Raw genomic sequence first — 20,154 nt, 5'->3', positions numbered from 1 at the left:
TTCCCTGTGCGGCCGCCATGTCCGGCCGTGTCTGGGGCTGCTCCTCCCGGGTCATCTGAGCCGCCCCGGGCTCCCTTCCTCCCTTCCTCTTGGCCTTGGGAACAATCTGACCTGATTCTCAAAAGGAGTCATCAGACTGTGTTCCGCTTGTACATTTATTACCAAGGAATGTACGAACGAGGGAAATATTGTGGCTGACACCCCGGCTCTGTCCTGAGCCTCGTGCAGCTGGGACCCCAGGACGCGTTGTCCTCAGGACGTCTGCGGCTGCCGGGAGCATCTGCAGGGACTGGAGGCTGAGCTTCCTGCGAGACCTCGGCCTCGGTGGTCCGTCTGGCACCGGGTGGCACCGCCTCCCTGTCCTGCGGTAGGGAGTGGGGGTCTGCCCGGGCACCCAGAAGCCGCACTCGAAGGCACGGGGGCTCCCTCCCTGCTTCCCTCTCTGTCCCTCTCCCGTCCAAGCATCTCCCTGGCTCAGGCTCGTGAGGACAAGGCCTCAGGAAGTCCACAGCCTCCACCCGACGCTGTGACAGGGACGTCCCCAGCACTCGGGGAGGGGGCTCCCTCCCAGCCCTGACTCAGAGTCAGGGACACCAGGCACAGGGGGCAGCTATCCTCCCTGAAGGAACCTTCCAGAAGCATCTGTCCAGGGAGGCAGGGATTGGACACTGACCCCATCCGCAGGGTCAGACAGGGCCTCAGGGGAGGGCGGTGGTGCAGGATTGCCGGCTGGGCCTGGGATCTGGTCCCCGCCTCTCCCTCCTGGCAGCTCCTGCAGTCGGAGGCTCCTGCTGGCGGGGCCCTTCCCATTACTCCAGCTTCAATTTCCTCCTCTGTGGGGGCCGATGTTGACCACACGGAGCTGTGGGAGGCTGGGGGGACCCACCTCGGCAGGGGTGAGGGCAGGGCTTCAGCCGTCCTGGGCCTGGGGGTGCAGGGTGAAGGTGATCTGTCACCCAGGCAGGGGAGAGGAGAGGGTGTGGGGGCTCCAAGGCAAGGCCGCCCCTGTGGAAAGAAAGGTGGGGGCGGGGAGGGCCCCTTGGACCATAGGTCATGGGCTGGAGGTCGGGGAGGGCGTCCTGGGGGCTGAGGACCCTGAGTTGGGGAGAGTGGCGGGGAGAGTGAACGGGGGAGGCCGGGGGAGCGGGGGGGGCAGGGGCGGGGAAGGGGCCAGGCACAGTGACCTTGCTCCCTCCGGCACCCTCAGGCCGTTTGCTTGCTGGGTGGAGAGGTGGAGACCACAGCACAGCTCCGAAGGCCCCGCTCCATCAGCTAAGTGGCTCCTGGCCACGTCCCGCTCCCGGGAGGACCTCTGGGGCCTGGGAGCCTGGCAGCCGACTTTCTCTGCATCTATTTTCGGGGCTCTTTGGTCTAAGTGCTGGGTGGAGCCCGGCCCCTCCAGGTCCATTTCCAGGCTGGCACTGGCGGTGAGCACATGAGAGCCTGGCCAGGCTCTCCGCCTGCCGCCCACAGGCCTGGCGTCCCCTCCGATACACTGGGGTTGCCCTCGGGCCTGCTGAGTACGGGGAGTGCGCAGTTCTTGGGAGCGTGGGCCCCTTTCCCACTGTTCCCTCACAGCCTCCAGCAGGAAAGGGGGCTGTCCCCGGGGCGGCCTCCCCACCTGGGCGCTGCCGGGATTCCAGCTGCTCACCCCCGCTGGGGGCCGTCCTGGGCCTGCGGGCAGCTAAGTGACATCTCTGGCTTCTACCCACCAGGCACCAGGAGTGCCTCTTCCCCCATCCCCCGTCGTGACCACTGAGATCCTCTGCAGACACCCCCACATGTCCCTTGTGGGAGCAGAGTCACCCCCAGTTGGCAGTCACTGTTGTAGGGAGAAGGACAAGGTGCGGGGGCCCCCTGCGGCTTGGGAAGCCACAAGAAGGTGCTTGTGGGGACCCCATGTGGGGGTGTGATTGGGGCGTAGGGTCCCCCTGCCGGGTCACACTGCGCATGGGACGACAGTTTTTCCTTTTTATTTTTTTTGAGACAGAGTCTCCCTCTGTCGCCCAGGCTGGAGTGCAGTTGCGCGACCTCAGCTTACTGCAGCCTTGACCTCCTGGGCTCAAACTATTCTCCCGCCTCAGCCTCCCGAGTAGCTGGGACCCGGACGTGCACCACCACGGCAGGCTAAAGTTTTTCATTTTAGAAATTTTCTGTACAGATGGGGTCTCCCTATGTTGCCCAGGCAGGTTTCTAATTCCTGGGCTCAAACCGTCCTCTGGCCTCGGCCTCCCACTCTCTTGCCCAGTCATGTGCCTTGGTACAACCCAGCCCTGTTGGGCGTCAGGCCCCCCAACACCCCAAGAGAAGGACTCCTTATCTCAGGTCCCCCAGGGACCCCGACTCCACCCCAGCCTGTGGGGGAGTGTGGGTCTCCTCCATGGTTCTGCTGAGCAAGCCTCAGGTGGCCCTAGAACAAGAGGCTGGTGGCAGGAGGACAGAAGCCACAGGGGCTCAGTGCTGCCCACAGCCTGCGATGTGGCGTGGGTCTCCCGGCTTGAGGTCCAGGCACAGAGGGCAGGCATCTGTTAGCAGTCACACACCGTGTGCAGGGGGCAGGGCTCGCCCAGGTACTGGCTCCAGGGCAGCTGTGTGTCCTTGACCGGTGGCCTCCCAGGGGCAGGACCAGGGGCGTGGGGCGGGTGGGGGTGTGACAGTCGGGTGGGAGAACACGCACTCTCTCGGTCCTCGGTGCCTGCTTTGCAAACCACCCCCCAGGCCTTATCTCGCGGCAGCAGCTGATGGGCTCTGCCTGCCCAGAGCATCTTCAGAAGCCAGACTGGAGCCTCTTAACCCCAGACGCGCTAGAGCTCGAAGGCGGCCCCTCCCTGGCGCCTTCGCCAACACGGCCCACAGGTGCCCCGGCCACCCACATGCCAGGGAGTGCCAGAGAACAGAGAACAGGGAATGTAGCCACACCCAGAGGCCAGCCAGGAGGGGCTGGGGGAGGAGGCGTCCATCCTCACCCTCCAGCACTCCAGGGCCTGCTGCCCCCTCAGCAGACCCCGGGACTCTGGCCTTGAGGGTGCAGCTGAGGTCCCCTGAGGTCATGCTGCTTGGAGCAGGTGAGACGGAGGCCGACAGAAACCCACCCTGTACCCGGGACCTCCGTGGGGCTCCACAGGGGGCTGGAGTCCCTGCTTCTCCCCAATTGCTCCCTCAGCTCCGCCAGCAAGAGAGACAGGGTGATGGGCACCCCGTCCTGGGATCCTGGAGGCTGTGCCATTGGCTCTGCCTGATGACGGGGTGTGGGGTGGTCAGGACAGTGGTGCTGGGACCTGTCTGTTCCCGTCAGAAACCACATTCCATGCGTGGTGGGTGGCTGGCCTGAGGTCCCGGGTGTGCAGCGGAGGTGGACCAGAGGTGGACACAGACCTACGGGCCGCCAGAGCCCACCCAGGGTCCCTGGGGGCCATCCACAGCTGGTAAAGCCGAGGTGTGGGCGGACCCCAGGAAGCAGCCCCCACCCCTGCCCTCAATGGCTCAGGCGTGGGCAGAACAAATAGGCCCAGCGGGGCTGGGAGGGTGGGGACCCCACGATTCACCGGGATGTGTCGTCCACAGGGAGAGGCGGGCGGAGCTGTGTGTGAAAATGTGAGTAAAGTACATAAATTAGTATCACAAGAATCCGGACGGACAGGGGATACAGGACTGAACTTGGAGGAGGCTCATCAGGGAGGTCGGGGCTCCCCTCTGGGAACAGGATCTCGCCCTCGCCTGGCCCGTGGGACACGCCTCCCCTCGCTAGCCAGCAGCTACTGGGCTCTGACGCTCACTTTGGCCTTCCGCTCCCCAGGGGAAGGGGTGCTGGGGGCCCTGTGTCTGGAGGGCTGGTGAGTGGAGTGAGGCTGGTGAGTGGGGGTGAGGCTGGTGAGTGTGGTAACGGTGGTAGAGTAGGGCTGGGGGTGGTAGAGTAGGGGTGAGGGTGGTGAGTGGAGTGGTGGTGGTAGAGTAGGGGTGAGGGTTGTGAGTGGGCTGAAGGTGGTGAGTAGGGGTGAGGGTGGTGAGTGGGCGTGGTGGTGGTAGAGTAGGGGTGAGGGTGGTGAGTGGGGTGAGGGTGGTGAGTGGGGTGAGGGTGGTGAGCAGGAGTGAGGGTGGTGAGCAGGAGTGGGGGTGGTGAGTGGAGTGGGGGTGGTGAGTGGGGTGAGGGTGGTGAGCAGGAGTGAGGGTGGTGAGTGGAGTGGGGGTGGTGAGTGGCATGGGGGTGGTAGAGTAGGGGTGAGGGTGGTGAGTGGGGTGAGGGTGGTGAGTGGGGTGAGGGTGGTGAGTGGGGTGAGGGTGGTGAATGGGGTGAGGGTGGTGTGTGGAGTGAGGGTGGTGAGTGGGGTGAGGGTGGTGAGTGGGGTGAGGGTGGTGAGTGGGGTGAGGGTGGTGAGCAGGAGTGAGGGTGGTGAGTGGAGTGGGGGTGGTGAGTGGCATGGGGGTGGTAGAGTAGGGGTGAGGGTGGTGAGTGGGGTGAGGGTGGTGAGTGGGGTGGCGGTGGTGAGTAGGGGTGAGGGTGGTGAATGGGGTGAGGGTGGTGAGTGGCATGGGGGTGGTAGAGTAGGGGTGAGGGTGGTAGAGTAGGGGTGAGGGTCATGAGTGGGGTGAGGGTGGTAAGTGGGGTGAGGGTGCTGAGTGGAGTGGGGATGGTAGAGTAGGGGTGAGGGTGGTGAGTGGGGCTGAGGTTACTCCAGCCTTGGGCACTGGATTTTCTCGGGGGTTCAGTGAGGGTCGGCCCCCTGGGCTGCCTCCACCTTGTCCTGGGGCTGGGTCCCCGGAAGATGCGGCCACAGCGCCTGGAGAGTGACCAGCCCTCGGACAGCTGTGACAGCCCCTGCGGGGGTGTCTGGGTCTGAGGCCGTGCTGCAGACCTGCTGGCTGCTGCGGATCAGGGAGAAACGACCTGGCCTCTTGGAGCTTCAGCTTCCTCATCTGTGTGCCAAGGGGAGGGGCACGTCTTGGAGCCTGGGGACCCCCGGCTCGTGGGCCACTCGCCTGGCACCCAGTCACCTGGGAGTCGTCCTTGCTGCGGGCTCCGAGCCTCTGGGATGGAGTGGGGCTGGGAGTGTGTCCATCACCTTCACCACATCAGCCTGTCCCTGGCCCTGCTCTGGCAGACGACAAATCTCTGCTAAATTCTCTTTAATTTTGTTCTCTGGGAAACGGTAGGAGGTTTTGGAGATAAAGCCAAGCTGATACATCGGGGATTTGACGGTTCTCCCAGATACTCCTCAACCAGAAGGGAGATGGTGAGCCCTGGACGCTTCAAGTCGGCCAGGTCGGGCTTCAGAGCCCCCGAAACAGTGCACTGCTCCCCACTTGCCGTGAGGGCTGGTGTCCCCTAGCTGGCCTGGAGAGCATCTGCCGCTGTGGCTGGGACATATGGCCTCCCGGCCACCAGCGGCAGCGTGGACAGGAAGGTGAGATGCTTGCACGGGGTCTGGGACCCAACAGGGCCCCATCAGAAGGCAGGTCCAGGCATAGTACGTGCCTGTGGGGCTGGACGGCATGGGGTGCTGGCTGAGGCTCCACCACCCCCAACCCCCTTCCTGAGGCCCCCCTAGGCCATTCCCCAAGCATGGTGCGTCCCTGCCCTTCTAGGAGGCTCCACCCTGGTGCAACCCACTCATCAACACACACCTCTGGGGCGTCCTCCTCCCGTCCCCCGGGGTCTCCAGGCACAGGCTGGTTCGGTGGAGCCGGATGTCCCGGTCAGCCGGGGGAGACGTCACGAGCATCACACCCTGGGCGGCCCCAGCGTTCTCTGCAGGTTCTAGAGGCTGCAGGTCTAAGATCGAGGTCCGGCCAATTCTGTTTGCGTCTCCTCCCTCCTGACCTCATCTAACCGTCATCACCCCCGAGGCCCCACCTCCAAGTCCCCTCACACTGGGGTTAGGGCTGCAACCAATGCATTTGGGGGATGCAGCTCAGTCCGCAGCCTGGGACCGGCCTCCACCTGGAAGCACAGACCCTCTTTCCCACCCGGGACAGCCTGGTCCGTGGCTCAGGACCTGCTGGCTGACGCCCGGGTCCGTGGACGGCCCGTGGGAGGGAGTTCTCTCCTGACCTGCTCACGGCCGGGGTCAGCAGGGGTTCCCATTCTTCCCATCCAGCCCGGCCTCCCTGACCTGAGCTGCTCCTCCTGTGGCCGGGTGGGCGGTGGGCACCTGGGGCCAGCCGGGGGTGACACTGTCCCAGGATTTCCCCCCAGTCCGGGGCGCCGGGCCCTGTCTCTGATGAAGACCCAGGCGGGGCCTCCGCTGGTGCTGCTCCCTCCCCAGGACGACCAAAGCGTTGCCGACTGCCAGGCCTCTGGCCAGCTTCTGGGGGTCCGTTCCAGGCCGGGCCTCTCTGCTGCTGGGTGCCGGCAGCCTCTGGCTCTCTCGGGCATCAGCTGCAGCGGCGTCCCTCCTCTCCCTGCATCCTCACAAGCAGCTGCTTGAACTCCTCCAGGGCTGCAGGGCTCACCCCTTGCAGGATGCACAGCCTTCAGCCCGTCGCTGTGTAATGAGAGTGCCTGGTGGCCACGCATCCCACCTCCTGGCACAAGCCGTGTCTCCCGTCGGCCACTCCGCTCTCAGGGCCTAGTTCCCCCGGGACTGCACCTGACCCGCGGGGGGGACACCTGGCCTCTTTCCACTGTTTTCCAGTGATAATTTCACTGCGATGTAGCTTGGTGCAAACGCCTTTTTCCGTCTATTTAAAAAGCTTCCCCCTCATTTGCAGTCATTTCCTAGGGCTGTGTTCGAAGGCTGGAGTTGCCCACTCAGGTGTGGGAACGGGTTACGTCTCTGGAGTGCACACTGCGAAGTTTTTTCTAGAAAGCAGAACCGGCCGGGCATGGTGGCTCGTGCCTGTCATCCCAGCACTTTGCGAGGTCAAAGTGGGCGGATCATGAGGTCAGAAGTTCAAGACCAACCTGGCCAAGATGGTGAAACCCCGTCTCTAGTAAAAATACAAAAGAATAGGCAGGTGTGGTGGCAGGTGCCTGTAATCTCAGCTACTCAGGAGACTGAAACAGAGAATTGCTTGAACCTGGGAGGTAGAGCTTGCAGTGAGCCGAGATCACACCATTGCACTCCAGCCTGGGTGACAGAGCGAGACTCTGTCTCAAAACAAAGACACCAGGAAGGTGGCTCTTGCCCTCTTCACATTGCCGGGGGTCCATTTCCATGTTTTGATGTTTTGAAAGTCACGGTCTTTGAGGCTTTTCAGATGGGTTTTAGCAGGATTTAAAAAATAATGGGCCCAGTGTAGTGGCCGGGAGGGCTCCTTGAGCTGTCATTCCAGGTGGAAGCGAGCGAGGGGGTGTGGCTGGGGGGTCGGAAGAAGCCAGATGGTCCGAGTCTCTGCTCTGCCGTCCCCCATGGCGTCCCGGTACCTTGGCTCGTCTAGGCTGCTTTGGGTGTGCTTGGCGATGGCTGGAGGGGCCAGGCTGCACAGAAGTGATGGGCGCCCCCACTCCCCACCGGCCACTCTGAGGAAGGGGCCTCAGGCCACTGAGGTGGGCGAGGCCAGACACAGCAGAAGGGGCTTCTCACCCGGCCCACCCTATTCATGCTGCCTGGCGTGGGTCCTGGGGGACAGGACGCGGTGTGGGTCACAGCCATTCCAGGGTGGCCGCTGCGCCAGCGGTGTGTGGAAGGCCCAGGGCGGCCACACCATTATCCAGGGAGGAGTCTGAGGCCCCAGGCGGGCCAGGGTCACTGCCTCGCCAATCAGGATGGGGTTCAGGAGCCTCCTGGGGGCCACCCAGGTGTCCAAGGTGTCTTCTGTGGCCTCCAGCTCGTCCCCCAGTCCAGCCCCAACCGTCCCTGTCACAGGGATGCCGGTCACACAGCCGTCCCCTGCCTCCTGGGCTGGCGACTGCCCACGTGGCCTTGGCCCTGCCCTCACCACCTCTGGGCCCCGACCAAGTGCTCTAATGGACACCCTGACCCTGGGGTCTGTGAGGCAGAGGGCCCCACTCTCTGGCTGGCGGACCAGAGAGGTGAGTGTTCTGGGCTGCCTGGAGGTGGGGACACCTGTTCCTGGGGCTGTCCTGGCCCCAGCCCTGCACCCGTCCAAGGGGATGTGTGCAGAGGCCCACGAGGTGGGGTGGGGGACTGCGGGGGGCTTCGGCCACTCTCTGTCCTTCCCTCAGGCCGTGCCCCCTGGCTGGTGCTGCCCCACTCCCAGATAGGGAAACAGTCTGGGAGGGGCCGCCTGCCTGGCTACACAGTGGGCCTGGCGGACGGCTCTGATGGGGTGTCTCCACCCCCAAACCGGCCAAGGGCTGCGGGGCTCTGTGGCTGTCTCAGACAGGCACTCAGTCAAGTCCTGTCCGTCAGCCTGCAGGGCCGACTGCGGTCACAGGTGAGTCTGTGTCCCATCAGCCTGGGAGCTCAATGCCGCAGCGCCCCCGCCGCACCCCAGGGCACCGGGAGGCAGAGGCTGAGAGGTCACAGAGCTCAGAATTCGCCTTCTTGGCCCAGGCGGTCCTGCCAGTTCCCCGGGTCTGCAGATTGGGGACAAACACAGGCAGCTCCGCTCGGCTCAGCCCATGGGGAGGTGCCAAGTGAAAGCAGGTTCAAGACAAAATATGGAGCCGGGCGCCCTCCCCCCATGTGGCTCGAGCCTGCAGCCATCTGGGGAAACTGAGTCACAGTGAGGCTCCAGGACGGTCCTCAGGCCACGTCAGTCCTGGAAGGTTTCCTGACCTCCCACCCTTGAAGGGCAGTGACGACGGGCCCAGGCCACCTGCCGCAGGTTCTGGGTCAGTCTGCAGTCCTGGAGCTGCTGTCCCCAAAGCCCACCTTTCACGAGGAGCCTCCCGTGTGCCCCAGAGTGTGCAGTCAGGGCCAGGGGTAAGGGCTCAATCGGCCAGGGAGGGCATGGTGGGGGCACAGTGGGGGCATGGGGCGGGGAGGGCACTGTGGGGGCATGGGGTGGGGGAGGGCATGGCAGGGGCACCGTGGGGGCATGGGGCGGGGGACAGTATGACAGGGGAACAGTGGGGGCATGCGGCGGGGAGGGCACTGTGGGGGCACTGTGGGGGCACTGTGGGGGCATGGGGTGGGGGAGGGCACGGCGGGAGCACAGTGGGGGCATGGGCGGGGAAGGCATGGTGGAGCAACAGTGGGGGCATAGTTGGGGAGGGCATGGTGGGGGCACCGTGGGGGCATGGGTGGGGGAGGGGACAGCAGGGGCACTGTGGGGGCATGGAGCAGGGAGGGCATGGCAAGGGCACCGTGGGGGCATGGGATGGGGGAGGGGATGGCAGGGGGCACCGTGGGGGCATGGGGCGGGGAGGGCATGGCGGGGGCACCGTGGGGGCATGGGGCGGAGAGGGCATGGCGGGGGCACCGTGGGGGCATGGGGTGGAGAGGGCATGGCAGGTGCACCGTGGGGGCATGGGGTGGGGGAGGGGATGGCGGGGGCACCGTGGGGGCATGGGGCGGGGAGGGCATGGCGGGGGCACTATGGGGGCATGGGGTGAAGAGGGCATGGCAGGTGCACTGTGGGGGCATGGGGTGGAGGAGGGGACGGCGGGGGCACAGTGGGGGCATGGGGTGGGGGTGCCAGAGGAAGATGGCCTGGGAGGGACGTGGCCCAGGAAGAGCCTGGGCTCCTGTGGCCAGAGCGATGATGGGAGAGGAGGTGGAGGGGGAGGGGGAGGGGGAGGGGGCAGGGACCCAGGGGTCCGTACAGGGGAGGACAGGCCTGGGGTTGCGGGGGTTCCCAGAACAGGGTGGGCCAGGCCGGCCGAGTGGAGCCCAGGAGCTGCTGGCATCTCATGGCCAACACTGCACTCTGCTGGCCGTAGGGGGCATCGCACCTGGGCTGGGGCTCCCGTGGCCCAGGACGGGGTCACGTAGTGTATGGGGCACTCCTTGCCCATCCAGACTCTGCCAGGCAGCCTGGCCCAGGGGTTGGGGGACCTTGGGGGCAGCCTCCACAGCACAGGACTGTGGGGGACCCTGGCTGGGACATGGAAGGAGGAGGGAGGCGGGGCCCGCCTCTGGGGCACTGGTTCCAGGAACAGAGCGGGCAGGGGTCCCAGCAGGAACGGCCTCAGGCTTGGGTCCTCTGGGACTCTGCGTGGGGCTCAGGCTGCCCCAGAGGGTCCTGCAACCTGAGAGCTGCCCAGGGGACGGCCCCTGACCCTCACCTACGGCTGGCCCTGAGGCAGGACATGGACAACAGCTGGGGCTGCCCAGGTCACAGCAGAGCGCAGGGCTGGGTGGCACAGGTTCCGGCCCAGCCTGGGGGTCTGAGGGGCTAGAGCCCAGCCATGCCCCTGACCTGCAGCCTCCTAGCCTGGCAGCACCTCTGGGCTCTGCTAACAGGGGCCTCCCGGGACTGGGTCGTAGCTGCCTCCTGAAGCAGGCACTCGGGTCCAGCCTGCGGTGGGGAGGGGCCACAGCACAGCCCCCCAACCGCAGGCGAAACCTGCACAAGGAGACTGGAAGGCGGGGCTGGTCGGACAAGTTGGGGGCTGCAGCATGGAGGGGCTCTGCGCGCTCCCAGCCTGAGCAGGGGGGCGGGTCCCCCTCCACAGCCTCCCAGGGGAGGGGGCCCCGCCTGCCTACCCCGCCCCACCCCTGCCTATGCTCGCACCTTACCCACCGGGCGTGCTCTGCGAAACGGCTTCTCCCGGCCCAGCCGGAGGCCATGGACCCCGAGGCCACCCGTGCAGCTGTCTGCTCGGGGATGGGCAAGCGAGCCAGACCCCAGCGCGCACCCAGCTCACCCGCGGGGCGGCCCGAGCAGGACGGGGCGGGGCGGGGTCAGCCCCAGGCAACGGCGAGACCGCATTTCCGCGCGCAGCCGGCAGAGGGCGAGCGCCCACCGCCCACGACAGCGCCGCCAACTCGGGGCCAGGGAGGGGGCCGGGAAGGGGGCGGAGCCTGGGAGGGTCTGTAGGGGCGACAGGGGCTGGGGGAGAGGTCTGGGGGACGGTGAGTGCCAGGGGAGGGGGCCCTGGGGGGAAGGCGGGGCCTAGGAGGGTCTGCAGGGGGAAGCAGGGGCTGGGGGAGGGGGTCTGGGGGATGGCGAGTGCTGGGGGGGGTCTGTGGAGGGAGGTGGGGGGCTGGGTGGAGGGGGCCTGGGGTGCGGTGGAGGCTGGGGGAGGGGGCTGGGGGGAGGCGGGGCGCTGGGGGCGGCTGGAGCGTGGGGACTGGGGGATTTGGATACCACAGGGAGGCAGGGCATGGGGGCACGAGGGTGGGCGGTGGGGGGCCATGGAGGGCAAAGGGCCACGGGGGCCATAGGGTCAAGGAAGGCACAGGGGGTGCGTGGGTCTGTAAGGGGCACAGGGCGAGGGCAAGGGCGGGGCGCGGGGGTGCAAGACCTGGGGGTGCCAAGGGCCAGGAGCCGTTGCAGTGCCTCCGTGTCCCAGGCCCGGCCAAGTTCTGGCAGGAGGACCTGGGTGGACAGTGTCTGGGCCTGCGGCTTCACCTAGAGGTCGTGCGGCACCAGGTGCAGCATCACTTGCTTCAGGTGGGGCACCCTAAACTCCCAGACCCCTGAGGCCGGCCGCCACTCTGCCCCCTCATGACCTGGCCTGGGCCCCCAGCACCTCTCATCCCCTGGCCGCCCACCCCGAGGGACCCCAGAAGCAGAGGCCCCACCTCTCTGGGCTCCCCTTCCAAGGACATGAAACCAGGTGACATTGGGCGTGGCCAGCTGGTGTTCGACCCCAACGGAGCAGCGGGGCGTGGGGTGTGGGGGAGGATGGGGCAGGAAGAGGTTTAGGGAGCATGGGCCGTCCGCCGTGGTTGTCCCCAGCCATCCTGGCCCAGTCACAGGGCTCTGACTCTGGGGTCTCAGTGTGGCCTCGGCTACTTGAGTCCCCTGAGTCCTTATTTATTTATTTTTTTTTTTTTGAGACGGAGTCTCGCTGTGTCGCCCAGGCTGGAGTGCAGTGGCACGATCTCGGCTCACTGCAAGCTCCACCTCCCAGGTTCACGCCATTCTCCTGCCTCAACCTCCTGAGTAGCTGGGACTACAGGCGCCCGCCACCTCGCCCGGCTAGTTTTTTGTATTTTTTAGTAGAGACGGGGTTTCACCGGGTTAGCCAGGATGGTCTCCATCTCCTGACCTCGTGATCCGCCCATCTCGGCCTCCCAAAGTGCTGGGATTACAGGCGTGAGCCACCGCGCCCGGCCTTCCCCTGAGTCCTTGAGCAGGGTTGGGGTCGTGAGGGCTGGGGACTCTTGGACCGGAGCTTGGGGCTGTGCTGACTCTCCGGACCCCGCTGGGTGCCCCGGGAGGGCTGGGTGGCCATGCACGACACCCCTTCATCTGCACCTCCTCTGGGCCCCGGACAGGACCGGCCTCTGGACACAGCCCCAGGGGCCAGGTACCTCTGGCTGGGGTTCCAGTGACCGAGCTGGTGCAGGAGAACAGCGCTGGCCTGGCCTGGCCCACACGCTGGGGCGTGGGGACGCTGCCACCCTACTTGCCCCGGGTGTAGGCCCATGGCACTGTGCTGCCTGCAGACGCTTCGGGAAATCACAGACCAGGGGCTCTTTTTGGTGGACTTCCAGTAGAGTCCTTCGTGGGGTCTTGCCAGGACCTCCTGCTGCCGCGGTCTTAGCCTGGGAGTCTTGGGTCCTGTCCCTCCCAGACTGGAAAGTGCCTGCTGCTCCCCTCTGTAGCCCCGCCCGTGCCCCGCACCCCCAGGCTGGGAACAAGGTGGAGGGGCTGCACGCGTCCCTGATGGCGCTGCTGGAGAAGCTTCTAGAAGCGGAGCAGTCGCTGGGCAACCTGGAGCACATGCAGGAGCCTGGAGAAAGACATTGCTGTCAAGACCAGCAGCCTCTACGTCGGCCGCCAGGCGTGCACAGCTACTGCGCCGCTACCCCACCGTCCTGCAGCTGCCTGGAGGCCAGTAAGCGGCTGGCACCGTGCAGGCACCATCCTGCATTTTCTGTCCCGTCTCCCAAATAAAGAGCATGTTAGCTTTCTGCACAGGGCGCGTGCGCCAGTGGAGGGGCACACAGCAAGGGGCTTTCTCTGTGCCCCTTTCTCTGTGCCCCTTCCACTGAGGAATTGAGGAATTCCTCAATTCGTCTGCCCAACTGGCCCCTCCCAGAGGGGCAGACCCTGACCCTGAAAGGTGGGCCCAGAAGCTTCCAGAACCTTCTCTCCAGCACAGGCTGTTCCAGAGAAAATGTCACCTCCCGTCACCGTGGAAGCCATGCCGTTCGTTAGGAGCCGCCGGTCACCACGGCGACAACCGGGGCCCGGCTCTCATTCTTTGGGGCCATTAAAATTCACTCTGGGTGCCGTTGCCACGGGGTCTTGGCAGCCAGGAGCAGAGAAGAGGCCCCGGCGTGGACCCTCACCCGGGGGGCTGCAGGCAGCTCATGTCCTGTGCACACAGCCCCTCAAAGCTGCTCAAGGGCACCAGACGGTCTGGGGCGGTGACCTCGGGGGGGATGAGGAACCGCCTCTCTGCAGTCCCCCTGGCACGGGGGGGCCTGGAGCCAGGCAGAAGCTGGTGAACTCAAAGGCCCCTAAGCCTGGGTAGGGGCTTCACTCCCTGCCGCCTGGGAGACACCACGGCCAGGGAGGGGTAGGGTGTGGTGAGTGGCGGCTGCAGAGCCCCATGCCTGCTGCAGGACGGGTGGCCTGGCACTGCCCCATCCTGCATCCAGGGCTCTGGGTGGAGCTCAGACCCGGTGCCAGCCTCCATGGGTGTAAGGTCCCTGTGCCGTGCCCGCTCCAGCCCCACAGGGAGCTGCTGGCTGCTGTCGCCTCCCACGTGGGGGCTTGTCACGCATTCTCGGCCAGTGGCCATTAAGAGGCTTGGGAGATAATGGTCCCTCCACGCCGGCCCCGCACTCAGGCCTCATTATCGCCCAGGCCCAGGCAGCGCTCAGGCCTGTCAGGTCCTCGTCAGGCTGAGACCCCCCTGTCCCCTCCGGGAGGGGGTGGCTTATGGGGAGCCTAGGGCCGGGGGAAGGGGAAGACTGGAAGGAGTCTCCGAGGCCGGCTGGTGGCACCAGGCTGGGAACACAGAGCCAGGAGCTGTTCTGAGCACGAGGCGGGTTCCAACTTTGTGCCTCACGTGCACTTTACAGCTGGGGAGACAGCCCAGGGGTCCCTGCGCCTGCGCCCACTGTGCTCCCACGCCAGGGCCAGGCTGGTGACTGCAGCCTGATGATGGGCGCGACTCCCGGGCTGGAGAGGGGCCAACACCCCCGCCCCCAATTTCCTGACCTCCCCACTCCCACACGCGCAGGGAGGCTGCAGACTACCGGACTGGGGCACGCAGGGGCCGCCCACTTTGTGTTGAAAAAGGAACCCCAGACTTTCGCAGTCGAACAGTAAAATCCTGAACCCCATGGATGGAGCCCTCTCCGTTTTCTGGGTGCTCCCCAAACGCCTTCCTTTAGAAAGACTGGCCACCCCTCTCGGGGACCGAGTGAGCCCCTGCATCCAGGAGGCCCCAGTCTGCACAGCAGGGAGCTGAAGGCTGGGGGGGGGGTGGAGTCGGGGGTCTTGCTGAGACCCCTCCCCTGGCACCCCCACCTGCACCTCACTGGCACAAGCGCCTGCAGCACGGAGAGGGGGCGGCCCTCCTGGGACACTGCTGGGTGTCTGTGGGGGGCGGGCCCCAGGGCGCCCAGCGGCAGCCGCTCCCCCGTCGCCACGGCAATGCCGCGGTCGTGCCTGGCCAGGGCTATTTCTGTCCAGGAGACATGCTGTCCTGCCCCACTGAGTCACCCTCCTCGCTCCCTGCCCACCCCACTCAGGCCCGGCCTGCAGCTTCTGTGCCACAGTGGTTCGGGCATCGGCCCCGCCAGCCGCCTGCCCAGACGGACTCTCCCCAGGCCGGGTCATCCCAGGCCACCCGAACCTGAAGGACCCCAAGGCACCCTTCCCGGGCCGTTCACCCACCCCTCAACCTCCTTCCACCCCACCCTGTGCTTGGGGAGGCTCCGGGACCTGCCCCCAACAAGGGGGACTGTCAGAAACACCCATCTGTTTTTGGGGGGCAGTTCTGCTGGTGTCGGGGGGCTCCAAGGGGCACAGGGAGGGGACTCAGCTTCTCTGTGTCTGGGCCTCAGGGATGCTCTGGACACTTCTGAGCTCCAGGGGTGTCCATTTCACGGGCGTGGAGGCTAAGCTCAGACCCAGGCTGCGGTGGCATGTTGGCGTCTGCCCATCTTTCTCCACCAGCCCCAGGAGCCCCGCTCTGTCCCACTGGGACGCACCTGCAGAGCTGTGTTCTCGCCACCCGGGTCACAGCTACGCAGAGCCGGCTCGGTGGGCTGCAGGCACTATAGTCACAGGGTCTCAGGTCTTCACACCCCATCTGTGCAGCCACAGCCAACAGGGTGAAGATGGCTGTCCCCAGAGGGGGCTGCTGGGCCTGGTGGGTGCGGCTGCCAAGGGTGAGCTGTCACCGCCCAGGCCCAGCTGGAGGGGGAGCCTGGAACCGGCCACAGTTGGTGCAGCCCCCACCACAGCCCTCCCCAGCCACTGCTGCCCGCAGCCTGGCACACGAACCCCCACAGGTGGGACCCCTTGGTCTCCCCTCGCCTCCTGTCCTCCTTTCCTCCTTGGTCTTTAGCATGGGGGTGCTGAGGGTGAGGCCAGGCTGAGGGGCTGCGGGGAGAGCGGGACCCCAGGCCGCACACGAATCTGCCAAGGGGACCGAGCCAGCTCGGGGCCCCTCCCCGCCTGCAGTCTGCTTTCAAAGGCTGCCACAATTCTCCTGCCACATCCAGCGCCTCCCGCAACAGGGACCGGCTTGTGGAGGAAGGACCCGTGGGGAATGGCCGCGTGTCTGTGTCCAGAGGCCCAGGGTCGGAGCAGGACGCGGCCAGGGTGCTGTGTGGCTTGGCCTGGGGCCTGTAGAGAATGGAGCCCCCGCCCGCTGAGGCCTGGGAGGCCTAGGAGTCATTCCCGCAAGTGGTCCGGCCCAGTCCTTATCCGCCGAGAGGCAGGGCTGGTGCGGGGCCTCCCCAGGGGTGTCATGAGGGACGGAAGAGACCCCATGGAGCCTGGGCAGACTGCGCTCCTGGGCTCCGTCCAGCCTGGCCTGCCCGCCAGCAGCATGAGGGCTGTGTGTCACCGGGGGGCCTGGTGGCCAGGAGGGCCCCGTGCAGCATGGAGGCCTTGGTCTGGGCCCAAACACTGGCCTTGGCCCACAGCCCCCTTGCCAGGCCCGCCCAACCGCAGCTTCCACCTCCCTGCTTCTCCTCAGGGCGCCGCACCCCAGGCGGGCATCAAGCTTGGTTTCCTGATGGAGGAGAGCCGCGTGCCCACGGCACCATCCCGCGACCCAGCTGGCCGAGACGCCGGGCCCCAGCCCCACTCACGGGCATGAGGCTGGCGGGAGGACCCTGGGGCCGCGAAGCAGGCTTCACAGTGGACGTGGGGCCCTGCCAGCCTCCTGTCCGGAGCCCGGCGGAGCTGGCCTCTCAGCCTGTTGGTCTTGGACGGCCCAGAGGAAGCCACAGGCGCCCGGGCGGGCATGAAAGGGCTCTTTGACGGCTGGGTTGCCGGGACAGTAACGCAGATGGCCGACCAGGCAGGGAGCATCCCTGAATCCCTGAGACGGTAACAGGGGGCACGGGGCCTGGGGTGGTCGTGGGGGTCTTCACAGCCGCCCTGGGCAAGCCGGGCTCCCCCTGAATCCCAGCGGAGCGGGATCCAGCTCCGATTGTCTGCCAGGCAGGGCCAGGGGCTGGGACGGCCGTGAACTCTGTGGGGGCTCCTGCAGGCCTCCGTCCGTGGACACACCCACTCCTGCCAGGCTCCCTCCACTGGAGGAGTCCAGGGGGGTCTTGTGGTGTCCAGTGGGGCCAGGGGGTGAGTCAGGGTCTGCTGAGCTTGCAGGGAGGCAGGCAGAGGGGGTCTCAACAGCCAGAGACTTTCCACCCACCTGGAATGACCCACTGCAAGAGGAAGGACCTTGCCCTGTGCTGCAATCCCAGAGGGCTTCCTGAAGGAGGCAGCCTAGATCTTTGTCCAGCAGAGCCCATCTTCAGGGAAGATTGAGGACCCCGACCTGGTGCACCTCCCCTAGCAGAAGATACTCCTGGCCAAGCCTCCAGATGTGGCTGTGAGGGGAGTGGGGTAGGCAAGGCCCACCTGGTAGGGGGCGAAACTGAGACCGGCTTGTTGGGGCAGCTGCTGGTAGAGTCGGGAGGGGGTCCACCTTGCTCATGGGGACCCAGGCTGGCTCTGGCTCCCCCTCAGCACCAAGCTAGGACCATCCTTGCCTAGTCTGGGGGAGGCAGAGGGGTGGCCTCCCAAGGCCCCTGCAGGCCCTGCCCTGAGGGCTCTGGACGAGAGGCTCTCTGGGCCCAGCTGAGACTGTGCCTCCGTGCACTGTGCAGGGCCCCCTGCTCCAGGCCAGCTTTGGGGGGCCTTTCCCTGGAGCAGGCCAGCCGCCATGCCCCAGGGCTCTGCCCAGTCAGAGGGTGGGGCCTTGGGTGGCCACCCGCTCCTGAGTTTAGAGGGCTGTCTCAGAGACTCTGTGTCCCATAACGGCTTCTCCTCCATCTGCTGGGTGTGGGGGCCCCAGGTTTGGGGACCAGGACTCCCCGACTCCAGGTGTGCAGGGGGCCTGGTGCAGCCCAGAGTGCGGCAGCCCCTGAGCCCCGGCCTTGGCCTCACCCACTGGGCCAGGACCGTCCACGTCCAGGCAGAAGCTCCCGCCTCCACCAGCTGTATTCCCAATAGGGGCAGGGTGGGGCTGGGCCGCCGTAGGGTCTGGGGGCTCCAGCTGGGGCACCTCCTTCTAAGTCCCTCCCCTCTTCCCTCTCCCCCAGCCCTGGCCGAGATGGCAGCTCCCACCCTGCTGCTCCTGGCACTGCTGCTGCCCGCGGGGGCCTGGCCTGGGCTGCCGAGGAGGCCCTGTGTGCACTGCTGCCACCCGGCCTGGCCCCCCGGACCCTATGCCCGGGTGAGTGACGGGGACCCGTGGAGGAGCCTGCCTCGTGTGCGGCCCACCATAGACATTGAAATCCTCAAAGGTGAGGCCCGTGGGTGCCACCTGCATGCTCCCCCACCAGGACCCGAGTCCACAGGGAGTGGGAGGGGACGTGGGGCTCGGGAGGAGGGCGGGAGGGGACGCTGAGCCCCAGTCTCTGTCCTGGCAGCACTCCCTGCCCAGGGACCCCTGGGCTCCCCCCTCAAGCAGGAAGAAGCCGCTGGCTTGGGAAGGGGCCCACGATCCAAAGTGGGGTGAGAGGACCCTGGGGAGGGACCAGGGTTCCTGAGATCCCCAAAGTAGCAGCCCCTTGGGAAGGGAGACTGGGCGGCCCGCTTGCTCTGAGACCCCTTGACAAGGCTGCGCTGTCCCGAAGGCTGGACAGCAGGCCGCACTAAGCTTAGACTTGGGTAGGAACTTCCCAGCCTTCTCATTCTTTAACACCCAACCCAGACCGTAGCTGGCCCTGACCACCCATGTCCCCACCCTCCCAGTGGGGACGGCCTTGTCACAGGCCTTGGTCCAGCCACACCTGTGGAGAATGGCTTCACCCCATCTTACAGAAGTGGACACGGAGGCTGGGACAGGGGCCGTCACTTGCAAAGACTGTGTCCTTACAGTGACCCTTGAGCCCCAGCCTGGGTGCCTGGAATCGGGGAGGCCTGCCCAGCCCGGCCCGACCCGCGGCCTCCGCTTGTTCCCCGCAGGTGAGAAGGGCGAGGCCGGCGTCCGAGGTCGTGCCGGCAGGAGCGGGAAGGAGGGGCCGCCGGGCGCCCGGGGCCTGCAGGGCCGGAAAGGCCAGAAGGGGCAGGTGGGGCCGCCGGGAGCCCCGTGCCAGCGCGCCTACGCGGCCTTCTCCGTGGGCCGGCGCGAGGGCCTGCACAGCTCCGACGACTTCCAGGCGGTGCCCTTCGACACGGAGCTGGTGAACCTGGACGGCGCCTTCGACCTGGCCGCGGGTCGTTTCCTCTGCACGGTGCCCGGCGTCTACTTTCTCAGCCTCAACGTGCACACCTGGAACTACAAGGAGACCTACCTGCACATCATGCTGAACCGGCGGCCCGCGGCCGTGCTCTACGCGCAGCCCAGCGAGCGCAGCGTCATGCAGGCCCAGAGCCTGATGCTGCTGCTGGCCGCGGGCGACGCCGTCTGGGTGCGCATGTTCCAGCGCGAGCAGGACAACGCCGTCTACGGCGAGCGCGGAGACCTCTACATCACCTTCAGTGGCCACCTGGTCAAGCCGGCCGCCGAGCTGTAGCCGGGAGAGGGGCCCGCAGCTGAGCCCCGCAGCCTGTGTGCTGGGGGCGTGGGGGGCAGCAGAGCTTCAGCGCCGACTGTGTGCAGGGATTGGTTGAGCGCCCACTGTGTGCAGGGATTGGTTGAGCGCCCACTGTGTGCAGGGATTGGTTGAGCGCCCACTGTGTGCAGGGATTGATTGAGCGCCCACTGTGTGCAGGGATTGGTTGAGCGCACACTGTGTGCAGGGATTGATTGAGCGCCCACTGTGTGCAGGGATTGGTTGAGCGCCCACTGTGTGCAGGGATTGACAATTGAGCACCGACTGTGTGCAGGGATTGGTTGAGTGCCCACTGTGCAGTGATTGAGCGCCGACTGTGTACAGTGATTGGTTGAGCCCCGACTGTGCAGTGATTGAGTGCCGACTGTGTGCAGGGATTGGTTGAGCGCCGACTGTGTGCAGGGATTGGTTGAGCGCCCACTGTGTGCAGGGATTGGTTGCGCACTGACTGTGTGCAGGGATTGGTTGAGCACCGACTGTGTGCAGGGATTGGTTGAGCGCCCACTGTGTGCTGTGATTGGTTGAGCGCCGACTGTGTGCAGGGATTGGTTGAGCGCCGACTGTGTGCAGGGACTGGGCTATGTGGAGTGCTGGGTGTGGTGGGAGCAAGTCTGACCCGCACCTGCCCTCACAGGGGCTGGCACACAGGAAGCCACGTGGATGGAGGCCTGTGGTGCTGAGTGTGGGGTGGGTGGGGCCGGGTGGTGGAGAGAGCCAGGTGCCTCCTTGGGAGTCCGGTTGCTCACCCAGGTACTCGCCCTCACGGCTGAGGGGCCATTCTGCTTATAAAAGCTGTGCCAGGCACCCCTGCTGTGGAGATATTCATTCGACTTTGGGTATTTGCCAAGCACCTGACAGGTGTGGCTGGACCCGGGGGAGGCCAAAAGCGTCGAAGGAAGACGGTAACTTCCAGGCAGTGTTAGGGGCACTCACAGTGGCT

At 66.1% G+C, this 20,154-nt stretch overlaps 1 protein-coding gene across 1 annotated transcript; it reads left to right on the top strand.

The window, feature by feature from the left end:
* Positions 1–17,767: 17,767 nt before the first annotated feature.
* On the top strand, positions 17,768–19,243 carry C1QTNF8 (C1q and TNF related 8). Its single transcript, XM_001088065.4, has 2 exons — positions 17,768–17,960; positions 18,625–19,243. Exons 1-2 carry the CDS (start codon positions 17,768–17,770, stop codon positions 19,173–19,175), a joined length of 744 nt encoding a protein of 247 aa, XP_001088065.1. The 3' UTR covers positions 19,176–19,243.
* Positions 19,244–20,154: the final 911 nt, after the last annotated feature.

The sequence above is a fragment of the Macaca mulatta genome, chromosome 20 (assembly GCF_049350105.2).
Source record: "Macaca mulatta isolate MMU2019108-1 chromosome 20, T2T-MMU8v2.0, whole genome shotgun sequence".
Taxonomy (NCBI): Eukaryota; Metazoa; Chordata; class Mammalia; order Primates; family Cercopithecidae; genus Macaca; species Macaca mulatta.
Note: the sequence above shows the minus strand (reverse complement) of the source record. Positions and strands in the feature narration are given on the sequence as shown.